Here is a 16,296-nt window from a genome sequence, read left to right as displayed (position 1 = left end):
GTACAGAGTGGTTATCTGAGTTACCGTAGCCTTTCTGTCAGCTCGAACCAGTCTGGCCATTCTCCGTTGACCTCTCTCATCAACAAGGCGTTTCCATCCACAGGACTCTGAGTAAACTCTAGAGACTGTTGTGGATGAAAATCCAAGAAGATCAGCTTTACAGAAATACTCAGACAAGCCCGTCTGGCACAAACAATCATGCCTCATCGAAATCATTGAGATCACATTTTTTCCCAATTCTGATGGTTGATGTGAACATTAACTGAAGCTCCTGACCTGTATCTGCATGATTTTATGCACTGCACTGCTGCCATATGATTGGCTGATTAGATAATCGCATGAATAAGTAGGTGTACAGGTGTTCCTAATAAAGTGCTCAGTTAGTGTAGTTAGTCCAATTGAGCTTGGACTCGGAATCCCATGCTGCATTTGGCGGCGAGCATAACAGGCAATCACATTCGCGATCGCATCTTATCTATCATAATCAATCATTATAAACATCTAAAAATCCCAATATATGTTTAATAATACATAATCTGTCCTCCAGTGCATCTGCTGTGAAGTGTAAGGTGACACATTTTTTATTACAGTGCGCATTAAAGATCTCAAGTGGGGGAATCCGTCAGTACAGGAAAAAGTCACGTGCGAAAGGTTTAATGGCTGTGATGTAAACTTACACCGCATGACAATTTCCAGTTTCAATAGGAAATACATCAAAACAGGAAAGAAAACTGTGCTCACCAAGCCATTTCATGGGGTTTTTAAATATATTATTCCCTATGTGCTTTGATTTAGAGCAGAATAATTATTATTCTTAGAATATTATTGGTCAATTAAAATTAATATTAATTTATATTATAGAACATTATTACTTACAAATCATCTGTCGTTCCATCCGGAAACTTCCCGTATGACACAAGGCCATAGTTGTCTTTGTTTATGGCAATGACGATTATGACTACAATGAGTGGAATGCCTTTAAAGAAACAAAACATTATGAGCTCATTAGACTTAAAAAACAATATGTACCCAAAAGACTCAACAACAAGTGCTGTAACAAATCAGCCGCATACCCCAACCAGCAAGTCCCATCTTGATCATAAAGCGGGAGATGTAGGTGTTGAACACCTTAACAAGGGCCAGGTACATGTGGACAGCCTCCAGTGCCATCCAGGTGAAGGATGCCAGGAGGAAGTAATGCAGGAAGAAGGCAGTCGAGATACAAAGGCCTTTAGCATCTTCAGAGTACAGAGCCAGCCACGCATCCAACAAGAACACAAGGTTTAGCAGCAGCAAGGCCAAACACAGCTGAATAAGGATCTTAGATGGGATGTCTTTGCGGCGTTTACTATATAGAGATAAAAAAAAATAAAAAATACCAGTTTAATCAGGTACAAATATACATTGGCCCCAAAAGTCTTTGGACACTTAAGTTGCACTTGAAATGTCTAAATATCATTGCATTAGACACAAAATATCAAACAATTCATGCTAGTTATGCTATAATTATGCTATATGAAATAATAATATTATACTATCCTAATAAATATGAAATTGAATTGAATTTCTGAGGTCCATTAAAAAGTAAGTTAAAAGGTAAGGCAGTTTAATTGGTCAGAGGGATTCATACCCAAAGGCCAGATAAGTGAGCAGGGTGATAGACAGGAAAATAGCCGAGATGCCACAGCCGATATATGTAATGTATGTCAGGATTTTGCGCTGCTCAGCACTTATGGGAGTCTTGGAAATGTCCTGTAAAGTAAAATTTATCCAAACATCAATTATAATATCCCAAAGAAACTAAATGTCATACTAAACATGGATATGTCAGGATGAGGTCTAAAAAATGAATCAGTTTGGGCTGTAAACGTACAAGCAGAATGCCAAAGCTGGTAAGGTGATTACAACCACACTGTGTTTCTTCAGAAGATGAGTTAATCAAATGGCACCCTTGAGAACTCCAGCCACCAGAGCCATCTGCGAACAGATAACTGAGGGTCAGAACACACAAATGCAAACAAATAAAAACAGACTTGGAGTCTGTGGTAAAAGAGAAATTTAAAATACAAATACCATTTAAGCCAAAGTCCCAGAATGCACAGGAAGCTACACAGTTATCCTGTAGAGGGAGAAATACATAAATATAGTAAGACAAGAAAACAACATTGTATTGCATTTGTTAAATATCTGATAAATTCTAAAATAAATGAAGGCGGTTTCTGTTGACCGGAATGGGCTCTGTGTTCTTCAGGGTTATCACCACATTCTTCTGTAGACCCGAGATGCTCACATTACCCACACTGGTACTTAGAATCCCGCTGTTTAGTTTACGTTGACCAAGTGCTTTGTCCTACAGAGAAATAAAAATAAAATAATAAAAGATTATTTATAGATGCTTATAATAATACTATTATTAATGCTAAAAATAATAATAATAAAAATGCTAATAATGATGATAATGATAACAATAATACTATTTCTAATTCTACTACTACTACTAAAAATAATCATTTTAATTAAGTGCTATAAAAGTGTAAAAACTTTTTAGAAAATCAACATAAACAATAATACACAAATAAAAGCAATAAAAAACAAGACTGAAAATAAAAGCATTTATATTATTAATAATAATTTAAAAAGAAGAGGAAATGAGAAAAAAATTAATAAAAGATCCTTAAAAAAATACTATTCAAAAGCTAACTTCAGAAGATATGTCTTCAAAAGCTTTTTAAAAATATGAACACAAAATGCAAGAATGACAACAAAAATAAAATATTAATTTAAAAAAAGTGGAGGAAATTAGAAAAAATAAAATAAAAAAGGGCCAAATATACTAATAAAAAGCTAACTTAAGAAGACTTAAGAAAGCTTTTTAAAATTGTGAATGCTTGGAGCTTGTCCAGTTATATTTATGACACTGATTGAATTCTAATACATTTTAAATAAAGCTTTTGTATAACACAATAGCTAGTAATCCAAGTAGATCTTGTTTTGAGATAGATAACTTGTAATGTGTCATAGATCATATCAATTCATACCATGCCATTCAGCTCTCTAAAATAAGTTGCCCTGAGACACAATGCATGACTAGTAGCCATCTTAAAGGGATAGATCAACCAAAAATGAAAATTCTGTCATCATTTACATCATTTGTTGTTTCAAACCCCTATGCAGTGGAGTCTCTACATTAGGGGCAGGTAGGGCTTCGCCGCATGAGATGTGTCAGAATTTGCAGCTCTTGAGTACAGACCTGTGTAGTGGACTTCATTGGTAAGTTTTAAAATCTAATTTTATTCTAATGTGTTGCTGGTTGGATTAGTTAAAGCACACTTCTCATCATTTTAATGAAGTGTATGTCATTGCTTTGAAATTAGTTCTGTAATGCAGTTCATGCAAGTTTTTGAGATAATATGCACAGCCTTTGACGATTTGCCTATATCTGGTTTGCTTTCACAGTCACTTGAGCTTTTTGACATGGATGTGTATGTTTTAGTGGTGTTTTGTACAGAGATGAAATTATTATGGATGTTAGTGTGTGGCATCATGTTCAGAGTTTGTGCTAAAAAAAATCTTTATCCATCATGGATTGAGTTGTAAAATTTCCGTCATAATACATTTTTATCCGTCATACTTTTTTTATTTAATAAGTACTAGGGCTACATTCAAGGTCTTAGCACCCATTATAATAGCATATGCACAAAAGTTGATAGGCCTATATGATATATTTTTGACTACTCATGCTTGAGGATGGTGAAACCAAGGAGTTCTTGGGTGAAAGTTTTACCTGTCAATCAACTGCTGTGCTAAAACAAGTTTTTTTAATCTTTTAACATAAAGTGTCACAGATGAGAAACACACACATCTCTGAAGCTCAGTTACAGGAACTCCACTAAAATAACTGACAATTCTGCTCTAAATGTAATGTTTGCACTTATATTAAATGTAAGCATTGGCAGAAACAATGTGCCATTTTTTCATGCCTTCTTTTTGCTATTATATGTTTTTGACACTGACGTAATGATTGATGTATGCAGTCATGAAAACTGAGACCCTCTCCTTGAAATCCAAACACAATTCAAAATAGACACATATTACTGGGTGTAAATGGCAATGGCCCCTGTTCTTATGCATCTTAACACATCTTAATACCATGGAATAAACAGGGCATATGGACACAGTGGGAGTGTGTGTGAGAGAGAGTGAAGTCAAAACTGATGCACTAGCTTAAAAGTTTTCTTGTTTCTTTTTTATCTTTCAAAATGACGGACAGCATTTGGAATTATCTGTTAGTGTTTCTGAAATCGGTGTGTGATGGAGAAATTTCGGTTAACACAACCCCTGACATGTTGGGTTAAGTGATTGTTTGAGCCCCACCATAAATAATGAGTCTGAGATGCTACTGCCCCTATGACTTTCTTTCTTCTATAGAACACAAAAGGCGATGTTAGGCAGAATGTTAGCCTCAGTCACCATTCACTTTCATGGCATCTTTTTTCCATACAATGAAAGTGTAAGGTGACTGAGGCTAACATTCTACTTAACATCTTTTGTGCTCCACAGAAGCAAGAAAGTCATGCAGGTTTGGAACAATATGAGGGTGAGTAAATGATGACAGAATTTTTATTTTTGGGTGAACAATCCCATTAATACAAATCAAACTAATGGTTTCAGCTAAAGAATCACTCTATTTATCAGAAGGAGGGGCACTGACCTGGAAGAAAGTGCTCTTTTGGTAATAGTTGAACTGGACTCTGGATACAAGATGCTGCTCTTGTGGGGTTAGGTTCTGTGTCAGGGAAGCTGGGAGAGTAATTGAGCCAAGAGGAGTAGACCGGACCTGACCCACAACATTTCTTTGCAGAGTGAATTCACTACGGATCTATAGTATTAAACATAGCATAACCAAATCAGGTTCATTGCTAGTCTACTGAAAAGCTTTTACTCAAGCAACATTTATTATCACTTCATATAAAAAACATGACTTGTTTATTCAAAACAACTACTGTTTCATTATAAATAGTCATTACGAGTAAGCTTGCACAGAATCTGCATTTGCAGAATTCTGCAGAATTCAGCAATTTCATTATTTTCAAAATTTTACACTGTTTATTTCCTTTTCCTTATTATAATTGCATGCTGAAGGTTTTGAACATATTTTGATTAAATAAAGGGTAACATTTTAATATTCTCAGCAAAATCATTTAATAATGCTTTTCAGAAAGGTGTAAGACTCTCAGCTCCATGTAACACATATTTTACAAATCCATTTTACAGACTTTTTCCCACAATCAACACAGAAAATGTGAAAAAGTGAGCAGAGTTTGTATGGATCTACTTATGAGATAGAGATGTTACCTGTAGGTTGGATGGGTTATATATGGAGAACGACATCTCTTGAAAGTTGGCCCCATCGACTTGCTTCACTGCCAGAGCCAGAGATGGAGAAAGTATTGATATACTTTCTCCCGGCACAACCAGTTTAAGACCCACTGTGTCCACAATGCCAATGACTCTAGTAACCAGAGGTAAAGAGCTTGAGGTTTCTTGTGTGTTTATATTAGCCAATATTTTGTTTATTTATGCTCAATGCATATAGCTCAAGAGAGAGTGATCCAAGAGTGGTCCTGATAATAGTTTGGGTAAATGTACTTTCTGGGTTAATCATTATAAGATTTAACTATTACTATTATATGCAAATATAGTGGACCCCAAAATTATTTGGACAACTTTGGACACATAAGTCACACAAATGTTGCTTGATAACTGTGGTTGTGCTATCTTTCTTTAAAAAAACAAATGCAACTTGGTTCAATATTTTGTTATATAATGCAGACATTCATGCATTTTAAGTGTTTTGAGGTCACTGTATGCCAATGTACAGTACTGTGCAAAAGTTTTAGGCACTTGTGAAAAATGTTGCATAGTGAGGATTTCTTCAAAAATAATGCCATACAAAGTTTTCATTTATCAAATAACGCCATACCCAGTTAACATTAAAAAAAAATTAAATCAATATTTGGTGTGACCACCTCTGCCTTAAAAACAGCACCAATTCTCCTAGATAAACCTGGACAATTTTAGAGTTTGAGGAGTTTTTCTTGGTTGCTGGCAGATATGATGTTCCAAGCTTCTGTTAAGGCTGTCTCAATTGCTTCTCTGTCTTCATGTAATCCCAGACTGACTCGATGTTCAGTGGGGGGCTCTGTGGGGGCCATGCCATCTGTTGCAGGGCTCCCTGTTCTTCTATTCAATTGGATTGTTTTTGCAAAAGCAATGTTTGTAAGTCTAAAATTTATATTTCCTATTGACGCACTAAAGCTCAAGATATAAATAACCATCTTAAGACAAATGTTTTTTTTAAACATCTTATGTGCCTAAGACTTATGCATAGTACTGTATATATTGGACAATCTTGCTTTTCTTAGATCTGTTGTGAAGGGGATGCCTTTCTGCAGGGCCCATTTCAGCTCACCTCTTGGAGAAAGGAGTTATAACAGCTACAGAAACATCAAGGAGGTTGCTGACAATCTCAATGGAAGTATTTCCCAGGGCCAGGCTGACATTGGGGCCAGAGAGGAGTGACTCGAGCTGCGATAAGATCTTGTCCACCTGAGTGGTGTTTAAAGATGAGGCATTTGCAGACATTTTCAACAATTGTTCAGCATCTATCACTGATGCTGTTGTTGACACTAAACAAAGAGGAGAGGAAGAGATTAAAAACAAGATTCATTAGAGAGGCTATGACCAAAATTCTTGAGAGGCAAATGCTTTAGTTTATTTTCCTTATTATGTATAATACTATATCCCTCATTGTGTATTGTGTTTATGACAGTAGCAGGGTAAATCTCATGCAAAACAACATGTCTGGGTCATATTTCATACGAAAATCTATAGAAAGAAATAAGAAATTCTATTTTAAAGAAAGTTAAGCCTTTTTTAGAAATGTTTTTACATTGTGACATTGTTTTCATGACCACCACAATATCATTCTCAAAAAAGTATGGTCCCACTTTATATTAGGTGTCTATAACTACTATGTACTAACATTAAAATACATACAATACAATGTACTTATTTTGTAACTATATGTTGTTCAACAAAATTTTCACAAGATTCAAATTTGCTTCTACTGAGGTTGAGGTACAGGTAGGTTTAGGGGTAGGGTTTAGGATAAGAGTTGGGTTAGGTTAAGGATTAGGGGTAAGGTTAACAGTGTAACTACAGATGTTATTAAATGTAGATCATTTAAATGTATGTACAATGCAAAAACATACTGTATGTACGTAATAAGTACATTGTGACCTGCACATGTTTGCCTTACATATCCCAGTTGTGTTTATTCACCTATGACTGTGACATTAGCAGGTGATGAAGAAGTTTGGTTCTCAAGTGACACTGTTGTGGAGACTGTAGCATTCAGGGTGGTGGTGGTGTTAGAGAGTGTTACATTCACAGAGGGTGTCACAGAAGTTGCCTGTTCTGTGGAGTTTGTACTTGTGAATGATGGGGGGGTTGTGGTCATGAGCATGGATGAATTACAAGGGTCAGACAGAGGAACGACTACACTTGATCCCTGTGAGCTGTAAAAGGAAAAAAATATATAAAAAACTGCTACTAATAAAAACAGAAAAACATTACATATATGTGTGTTTTCATTTTTTCGGAATGAATATACTTAATACATGGGTACACATACATATGATATACTGTGTGTTTTCAGGTCACATACATATATTTTTAATACTGTATAGTATGTATAAATATATCTTCAGGTAGCTCTACTAACCAGTAACCAACCGAGTATTCTCTGTTTGTCATCATGCAGAAGTCAGCAGAATTTAAATTTGTACCCAATGGTTGCACCAAAGTGACATTTTCTTCCAAAGAATTGTTCCAAGAGCACATAGCTGAAAATGAACAGAACAATGTCAGATATATTCAGGTACAAACACATCTGCATGTATAAATCAGATACATATACTGAATAACTAAGATTTATAATGGACTTTATAAAAGAAAATTGTATATTTTACCATTATTTGTTATGACTGCTTACGTATGACACTCACCAACTCTGGTTATATTTCCGATGTGCACTGGGTATTGTGGTTCAATGAAGGCCTTGAAAGCCATCTGAACATCACACAAGTTGATGGCTGTGTGTAGTTTCACTATAATGTTACAGTTCTGTTGCCTATAGAGGAAGAAACAGTCCATTAACCACACAGCAACAAACTTGGCTACTGCTCCAGTTGACAATCGCAATGCTGGGATGAAAGAACGTACTCTATCCCTGGTGAACAAATCACTTGCGAGTCCTGCAGAAATCAAATTGCAAAGAATTAGGAGATTTGGATGCATTCTATCACCCAAAATCATTTTACTCTCATGACTGACATCAAAATATCTTACCCTATAGTGACTTATGAAAGTTTTGATAATCATACAATCAAATCTAAAATGAAGGAGAGAAAAGGAAGTGTCAATATTTGTAAAAACACATATTGTACAGCATTTAATGTTTAGTGGTTTATTGTTATAGAAAAATACAACAAAAATAGTCAAACATACAATGTGCTGTTGCATGGAGAGTTATTCAACAACTGTTGAATCTGCAAAAAAAGAAAGCAAAGGCAATACAAGGATCAACTAGTTTTGTAGGTATTCAGACGTAAAGTGCACGTTTGTACAGACCATAAATGTACAATATCTATATATTTAACATATTTAACAGCTAAGATATTTATATTTTAGAGGCTGTCTATACTTTTATATTGTATTTATCAATGTGTATCCAAGTGTAAAGAGTGTATGTGTAGTACAACTACACAATGTATAAATACATCAGTCAATACTAATGAGAACACACTGGTCATTTTGGACTAATTCTTAACTGATTTTGCAGTTACATTCAGCCATCTGACTTCTATTCTAGACGTGCTACTTACAGAGGATTCGATGACAGCGATGGTCACTACAGTGCTCACATCAATGTTAACACTGATATAGTAATCTAAAAATAGAGGAAGAAATTGAAATATTTAGCTTTTGACTTAAAGATTTGTCCATCAAATGCATTTATATTTTTGGATGCTTAATATTGTGCATTTGCAATAGACTCTTTCCATTATACGTAAGCTCGTCTTACCTGAGCTATTGCAGTACGAAGAACAAAAACAGGGATCTCTGCTCGGTGGTGCTTTAGGGGAAACAAGAAGAAAAGTTTAGAAATCATGACACGTCAATTATAAATTTCTTGTCATTTACAGAACACACAGTACAATGAAGCCCAATAAGGCCTTTGATGTATGCCATGTTATTGAGCAACGAAATCTTGAATCTTACATATTTGGGAAAGCTTGTTTAATTTAATGGCTAATGATAAAACACAAACGTTTATGAAACAGGATGAAAAAAACCTTACGTGGGCTAAGAGTACAGTTCTCCTGAGCACCAGTATCCAGCGGAATAACCATATTTGCACTGTATTCACTACAAAAGTAAATAAATATGCATGAAATGAGATGAGACAGAAGTAAGCTATGTGAAAATGAAATAGTAATTTTGTCTTTCATTTCATACAAAATCCTTTATGATTGCAGTATTTTATATTAAAGATTTCCTCCTTTTACAATTTTGGTTCCACTTACCATGGTAAACGCTGTAAGTTTGAATTACACACCTCTTCAAGTTTGACTGACTGATTGCATTTATAATATCGTCCAGTTGGGATCTGTTTCACATTGCACACACCTGTCCAAAAATATAACCAACCCTCTCAAATACATGTTTCCACAGGCCAAGTGATATTAAAATAGCTCAATTTTGTATAAACACACATTTAAAAAAATAAATAAATTATACTATCTCTGGTGGATATTGCAGCTCACATAAATAATTTTATAAAGGAAACAACCCACAAAGTGGAAGAGAAATATAGCTTTTATTCTATATAATAACAAAGTAAAGGCCAATATGAACATAAAAGACATGAAATGAGATCATTGCATCTACTGCTTGATTCACTTTTTAAACAGTTCTATAAAAGAGAAAGGAAAGGGAAAATTAGGATTTTACTCACCCACTCTTTCAATTTCTCCCACCACAGTTACAGTGGTGTACAAGCTCACCCTTGCCTTCTCTACAGTGTCTCTAATACAGCAAACACTGACAGGTTCACTCAGCTTCAAAAGAACAGTACATTGTGCATCCCTGTGGAGTGCATCATACAGATAATGTGAATGTGTTTATATTTATCTATCTATCTATCTATTCAAAGTTTGTCTCAACAAACCTTCCTTTTCTAGTAGTTTTCAACATTTCTTTAAAGAAAAAAAATAAAAGTAACACTTTACAATAAGGTTTCATTTGTTAACATTAGTTACAACATTAGTTAACATGAACTAACAATGAACAATAGTTTATCAGCATTTGTTAATCTAAGTTAATTTCAACATATACTAATAAAAAAAATATGTTAAACATTAGTTAATGCACTACAAACTAACAATGAACAACTGTATTTTTATTAACTAACATTAACAAAGATTAATAAATGCTGTAAAATGTTTGTTCATGATACCTAATGCATTATCTAATGTTAATGAGTTGAACCTTATTGCAAAGTGATAAAAAAATAATAAATAACAAACAAAAAGTTTTATAATGGAAGTGAGCAGCATTTGATACTAACATTTCTGGAGGACATGCGAACGTTATGTCCTAAAATTGAAAAAATGAAAGCAAATATTAATTTTATTATATGAAATCTCATGAAAAAACAGTTTGTGCTCCTTTCACTAGCAATTGTCTGCACTTACTTCAGTCAGGCTTGTGTTCCTTGTCAATGCATTGCAAGTAGACAGAAGAAAAGGTTCATTTATTAACACATTTCAAAGCACAGAAAACACAGCTGACAATGGAATTAGCTTATTCTTTTGTGAATTGAGGTCAAGAAAATAATGGGAACTGAAAGTACTTTTAACATTCCCCGATACTATGACAGAATTAACTTTGTACACAACAAAAGGCATGAAGATATAATACATTAGTTTGTTTTGTCTTTTTTTAAAAAGTAAAAAGATACAAAGAAGAAAGTAAACAAATTGCGTAACATTTATACGTTATCCTGTCCCAAAGTACGTCAATATGTCCAAAGGGTCTTGACTTAGAATATTTATTATAATCTATATTTACTGTATTGCAGTTTTAAAGAACAGTGTACCATACCTTGTACTGGAATCATGTGCACAACTGTCTAGGTTTGTTCTGAAAAATTTTTCAAGCTGAAAAAGCACATTGCAGATGATTTAATGATATAATACATACAACTGCTTTCTTAAAGAAATATAGAAAACTGCAGAGCATTCACATATTAACCAATAGGCCTTTTTTTTTTAAATACCCCTAAAGGTGCTGTAAGTGATTTTAAGGTGGGGTTTTGAACAGAGGGGGCATGTCTAATTCAATAGCTAACTCTGGTGGAAGCTATAGAATGGCTTTTTACATTGCTTACAGCAACTTTAAAGGTTTAGTTCACCCAAAAATGAAAATTCTCTTATCATTTACTCACCCTCATGCCATTCCAGATGTGTATGAATTTAATTTTTTTGCTGAACACAAATGAAGATTTTTAGAAGAATATCTCAGCTCTGTACGCCCATACAATGCCTGTGAATGGTGGCCAGAACTTTGAAGGTCCAAAAAGCATATAAAGGCAGCATAAAAGTAATCCATAAGAATCCAGTGGTTAAATACATGTCTTCAGAAGCAATATGATAGGTTTGGGTGAGAAACAGTTCAATATTTAAGTCCTTTTTTTACTATAAATTCTCCTCCCTGCCCAGAAGGTGGTGATATGCATAAACAATGCGAATCGCCAAAAATAAAAAAAGAATGTGGGAGTGAAAGTGGAGATTTATAGTAAAAAAAGGACTTAAATATTAATCTGTTTCTCACACACACCCATCATATCACTTCAGGAGACATAGATTAAACCACTGATGTCTTATTGATTACTTTTATGATGCCTTTGGACCTTCAAAGTTCTTTTCCACCATTCGCTTGCATTATATGGGCCTACAGAGCTGAAATATTCTTCTAGAAATCTTCATTTGTGTTCAGAAGAATAAAGAAAGTCATACACACCTGGGATGGCATAAGGGTGAGCAAATGATGAGATAATTTTCATTTTAGTGAGAAATATGCCTTTAATTTTCATATTATTAACAGTTATAATGAGTATCAATGGCAGATATTAGGTTACAAAAGCATCATCAATTAAAAGAGGTTATTAAAATAACTTCCTCTAAATTATGTGAGAAAATCTTTCCTGAGCTTACCAATGGTCTGACAGTTTGATAAATGTCCATGTCTTCTGTTCCCATAATTGACAATGTCATGAAGTAAAATGCTATGCCAGACAAATAGAGTCAGTTGAACTCAGTTTTGCTTCCATTTACAGACAAATTGGGCATAATACTTGTTCTCTATAATACTCACTCTGATTACAGTTTTGATGATAAGTGCATTGTAAGGGCGTTGGAACTAAAAAAGAATGACTGAATATTAGATAGCGAAACAGGATTCAGATTAATACAAAAATAAAAACTATAGTTTGGTACACACAAAGATAGAACAAATAATTACAAGTATCTATATATATATATATATATATATATATATATATATATATATATATATATATATATATCTTACCAGTTGCTGTGAGCTGCATGGTTGTTAGTATCAGTGGTGTTGTATCATTTAGAATGGAGGGAGATGATAGGTCAGGCTGAAGAGGAAATTGGAAAAGGATGAATTCATTAGACATATTATGCTAATAATAAAGACGATGTGTTTATAATACTTACTGAATTTGCTGTAGATGTTGTGAATATTGTGGCTGTTTCAGAAAAAGAAGTAATTTCGGTGGATAGTTGGGGTGTGGTTTCCACAGTTTGGACATATGGAGTTGTGCCTTCAGTTGTGTGTAGTTCTGTCGTGGATGTTGCTGGATTGCTTGTTTGTGATGATGTGGTTGGGGCTTCTGTTGTTGTTGCCATTGTTGTTGTTGTTGGTGTTGTTGTTGTAGTTATAGGTAGCGTGGTAAAACGGCTTGTTGTGAATATCGCTGAGGTTGTAGGTAAATTTGTTGTTGTTATAGGTAGCGTGGTAAAACGGCTTGTTGTGAATATCGCTGAGGTTGTAGGTAAATTTGTTGTTGTTATAGGTAGCGTGGTAAAACGGCTTGTTGTGAATATCGCTGAGGTTGTAGGTAAATTTATTGTGGTACCAGTTTGTCCAGTCGTTGTCAATTGTGTGGATCCTGTAGGTGCTGTAGTGTTTGGAGACGCAGTTACTGTGCTAGCTGTGCTCAGTAGCTGTACTGTAGTAATAAGGAAAACAAAAAAACAAATCATCAAATAATGTACTGTTAAAACATGCATCATGGTCACTTAAAAAATAAAAAACAAGATCATTTGATTCATATCTGACTGATGGGCATGTTTTGATTTAAATGAAATAGAAATTGACCCTGTTTACTTTATTGATGCGTGTTCCTGATCTTATTGTGAATAATTCATTGGTACACATTATTCCAAATTTAATTGAGAGCAACATGAGTCTTATTAGCCAAAAAACTCCTCTTACATCTTTCAAACCATTATCATTTTACTCTTACTTTTTCCCATCATATTTTTCACTTGGTTCTTCTAAAATGCACTCTTTCTCAGTGTCTGTCTGGCCAGAGTACTGATTCATCGAATCAAAAAGCAAAGAACTGGCTTTTGTTTTTTGCCAGACTAAAACATGTCCAGCAGGTTATCTGAACTATATTGATGAAGTTAGTTCAGTTAGCTATTGTGTTTGAAGACGATTACAGACACATCTTTTGAGTGACTCTGATACACTCCCTCTAAAAGAACATTGCACAATATTATTTCTCTACTCCATGCACATGCGCTCACATTTGCATAGTCTAAACTATGTGTAAGGTGATATCTGTTGCTCATAATTAATGCCAAAATACAAAAAGTATAAAGTTTCTAATAATGTTTTTGGACATTTTTAGACACTTAAGTCAAACTAAAAGATGTATACATTTCATTGCACAGATTACAAAATATAAAACCAAGTGGCCAAGCGACCAAGTGTTAGATATTACAGAAGCCATTGGTATTACATTGTGCAAATAGAAGTTTATCTTCATAATCTACCTTTGTTCTATCTAACCCCATATGTAGGTTAATACAGTATTGCTGCACAATAGATGAGCAAATAGGATGACAATCCTTGATATTAAGTAGAACTGCATAATGATCACAGGTGTGTCTTCAACAAGCTGCGTCAGACCTCACCTTGACAGCATAGCAGGATCAGGACCAGGAAGAACACATGATCCAAAGGTCTCCAAAGTCCAAAGCTCCATCTGCCCAAGCATTTGGTCTCCATCCCTCTGAAACATACAGAAACAATCTTACAGTGTGTAACTATACTCTGCAGTAGGGTGATCCTCCAGGAGTGGAACTGTATAACCTTCCATAAAGGCATGGGTCTTGGAAAAGTTATGATTATCTCTCAGAAATGATCGATGTATTCAAAAGATCTTCATAATTAATCAGAATTGACTCTTCAGGATTGTATCAGTGTGTTTTACAGTAGTATGCTGAATGTCATTCTTTTCTAGGGATGGGCTGATCGATACTAAAGTATCGATACTTCCGATACTGATGTGGTATCAAGTATATCGATCCTCATATAAAAATATCGATTCTGAAGTTGTTGTTTTTTTTAACTAGTGATCTTTTTATTTAGATTACATGAGTATTAATGCATCTCATAAGCTTCGAAGTGAAAAAAAAATGTATGAGCTAATTGTTGATGCGCAGAAATGTTAAAATACACCATCAGTCACAGACAGCGCTCACCCTTTCAGTCATAGCGCTCGATCAAAGAGGGAGCAGTGCTTTCCTGAGGTAATGACAGAAAAACAGCATCTGGAGTTATTCACACTAAGTAATGACAAACCTAGACATGACATGTATTATAATGGGCTTGTTTGACCATTTTTACAGGTTTATTTAAATTCAGAGTTGTTAAAACATTGATAATCTGTAATCCTCGTTAATAAATGATACCCTCATGAAAACTACCCATGGATTTACTGTAGTAATATTGTATTAACCATGACTAGTAACCATTACTGTAGTAACCATGTTTTTTTTGTTTGTTTTTTTGCCAGTAACCAAGGTTTTGATACAATTAACCATGGTTTTGCCACAGCATTACTGTAGTATACATATTGTAACTTAACTGTAATAGTAACCATATAACAATATCTATGTTTAATTTTGTGGTTTTATATGTGGCTTGCTAATTTTTAAAGGGTAAACAAAGCAGCCTAATAATTTTCTGTTTAGGCCTATAAATATATAAAATAATAAAAAAGTAATAATTGAAGTTACTACTTTTATCCAAAGAATTCGTAAAAATTTAATTCATTAGAGGTATTGTTATTGGTATCGATATCGGCGATACTGGCCTAAAAGGTATCGGATCGAAAAGAAAATAAGTGATATCGCCCATCCCTATTATTTTCTAAGGATTGTCGTGTAAATATTCCATTACATAGTCCTAATGATCACACGGCCATAACATTACAAGCATTCTGACCATCCTTCCCTTTAACATTTAATTGATACGATTTTTAGAAAACTTGTGTTATTACATGTTGTTATTACATGTTGTTTAACATGGAATATATTATTAATCATAATTAGATTGAAAAATCCTTCAAAATATTACTAACACAAATAAGATTCACAATACCTCATGCACAACTTAGACAAATTTAAACTACCGATCCCTGTAATTAACGATAAATAGTCAAATAGGCTAATATAAATAACATGCAACAGTCCATAAACCACACTTCTAAAATACTACAGTTAATAAAGAATTATGTGGCTAAAATTGTATCACAAAATAAATAAAGTGTATTCGTTCACACAATTCATTTGTTTTTAATTCATTATACGTTACCTTGTGGATGGACCTTGTGTTGGCATCCTGTTGTGTTTCACATGGTGATCTGTACGAACGCGCCAAACCATGGACTTACTGCGATATTCTTCACTTACACAAAAATGATTCTATTTTGGCACCCGTAGTTTGCTTGTCAACAGAATATCTGGAGCCAACCTGCTTAATTATGTAACCCCCAACCTTAAGAAAATGTCTGAATTTGAAGTAAGCTTTCTATGTATGTTTAAAAGGTCATATTGTGTGGCTGTC

The 16,296-nt window shown here is 34.2% G+C and overlaps 1 protein-coding gene across 1 annotated transcript in view; it reads right to left on the bottom strand.

Annotated features, from left to right (window-relative positions):
* Positions 1-16,296, bottom strand: part of LOC127433864 (adhesion G-protein coupled receptor G2-like) — a 20,300-nt gene extending 4,004 nt beyond the window's left edge. Inside the window, exons 1-29 of the mRNA XM_051686154.1 lie at positions 16,045-16,296; positions 14,361-14,458; positions 12,873-13,387; positions 12,718-12,793; positions 12,502-12,546; positions 12,342-12,412; positions 11,230-11,285; positions 10,821-10,839; positions 10,694-10,722; positions 10,082-10,212; positions 9,651-9,753; positions 9,425-9,492; positions 9,149-9,199; positions 8,949-9,013; positions 8,572-8,612; positions 8,413-8,455; positions 8,287-8,318; positions 8,070-8,194; positions 7,787-7,907; positions 7,345-7,580; positions 6,473-6,689; positions 5,356-5,512; positions 4,712-4,879; positions 2,228-2,350; positions 2,074-2,119; positions 1,874-1,977; positions 1,631-1,752; positions 1,074-1,348; positions 877-976 (exon numbers count right to left, since the gene is read on the bottom strand). Coding sequence (XP_051542114.1) covers positions 877-976; positions 1,074-1,348; positions 1,631-1,752; positions 1,874-1,977; positions 2,074-2,119; positions 2,228-2,350; positions 4,712-4,879; positions 5,356-5,512; positions 6,473-6,689; positions 7,345-7,580; positions 7,787-7,907; positions 8,070-8,194; positions 8,287-8,318; positions 8,413-8,455; positions 8,572-8,612; positions 8,949-9,013; positions 9,149-9,199; positions 9,425-9,492; positions 9,651-9,753; positions 10,082-10,212; positions 10,694-10,722; positions 10,821-10,839; positions 11,230-11,285; positions 12,342-12,412; positions 12,502-12,546; positions 12,718-12,793; positions 12,873-13,387; positions 14,361-14,458; positions 16,045-16,115 — 3,308 coding nt within the window. The 5' untranslated portion in view covers positions 16,116-16,296. The remainder of the gene's footprint in view (positions 1-876; positions 977-1,073; positions 1,349-1,630; positions 1,753-1,873; positions 1,978-2,073; positions 2,120-2,227; positions 2,351-4,711; positions 4,880-5,355; positions 5,513-6,472; positions 6,690-7,344; positions 7,581-7,786; positions 7,908-8,069; positions 8,195-8,286; positions 8,319-8,412; positions 8,456-8,571; positions 8,613-8,948; positions 9,014-9,148; positions 9,200-9,424; positions 9,493-9,650; positions 9,754-10,081; positions 10,213-10,693; positions 10,723-10,820; positions 10,840-11,229; positions 11,286-12,341; positions 12,413-12,501; positions 12,547-12,717; positions 12,794-12,872; positions 13,388-14,360; positions 14,459-16,044) is intronic.

Source organism: Myxocyprinus asiaticus, chromosome 43 (genome assembly GCF_019703515.2).
Source record: "Myxocyprinus asiaticus isolate MX2 ecotype Aquarium Trade chromosome 43, UBuf_Myxa_2, whole genome shotgun sequence".
NCBI lineage: Eukaryota > Metazoa > Chordata > Actinopteri > Cypriniformes > Catostomidae > Myxocyprinus > Myxocyprinus asiaticus.
Note: the sequence above shows the minus strand (reverse complement) of the source record. Positions and strands in the feature narration are given on the sequence as shown.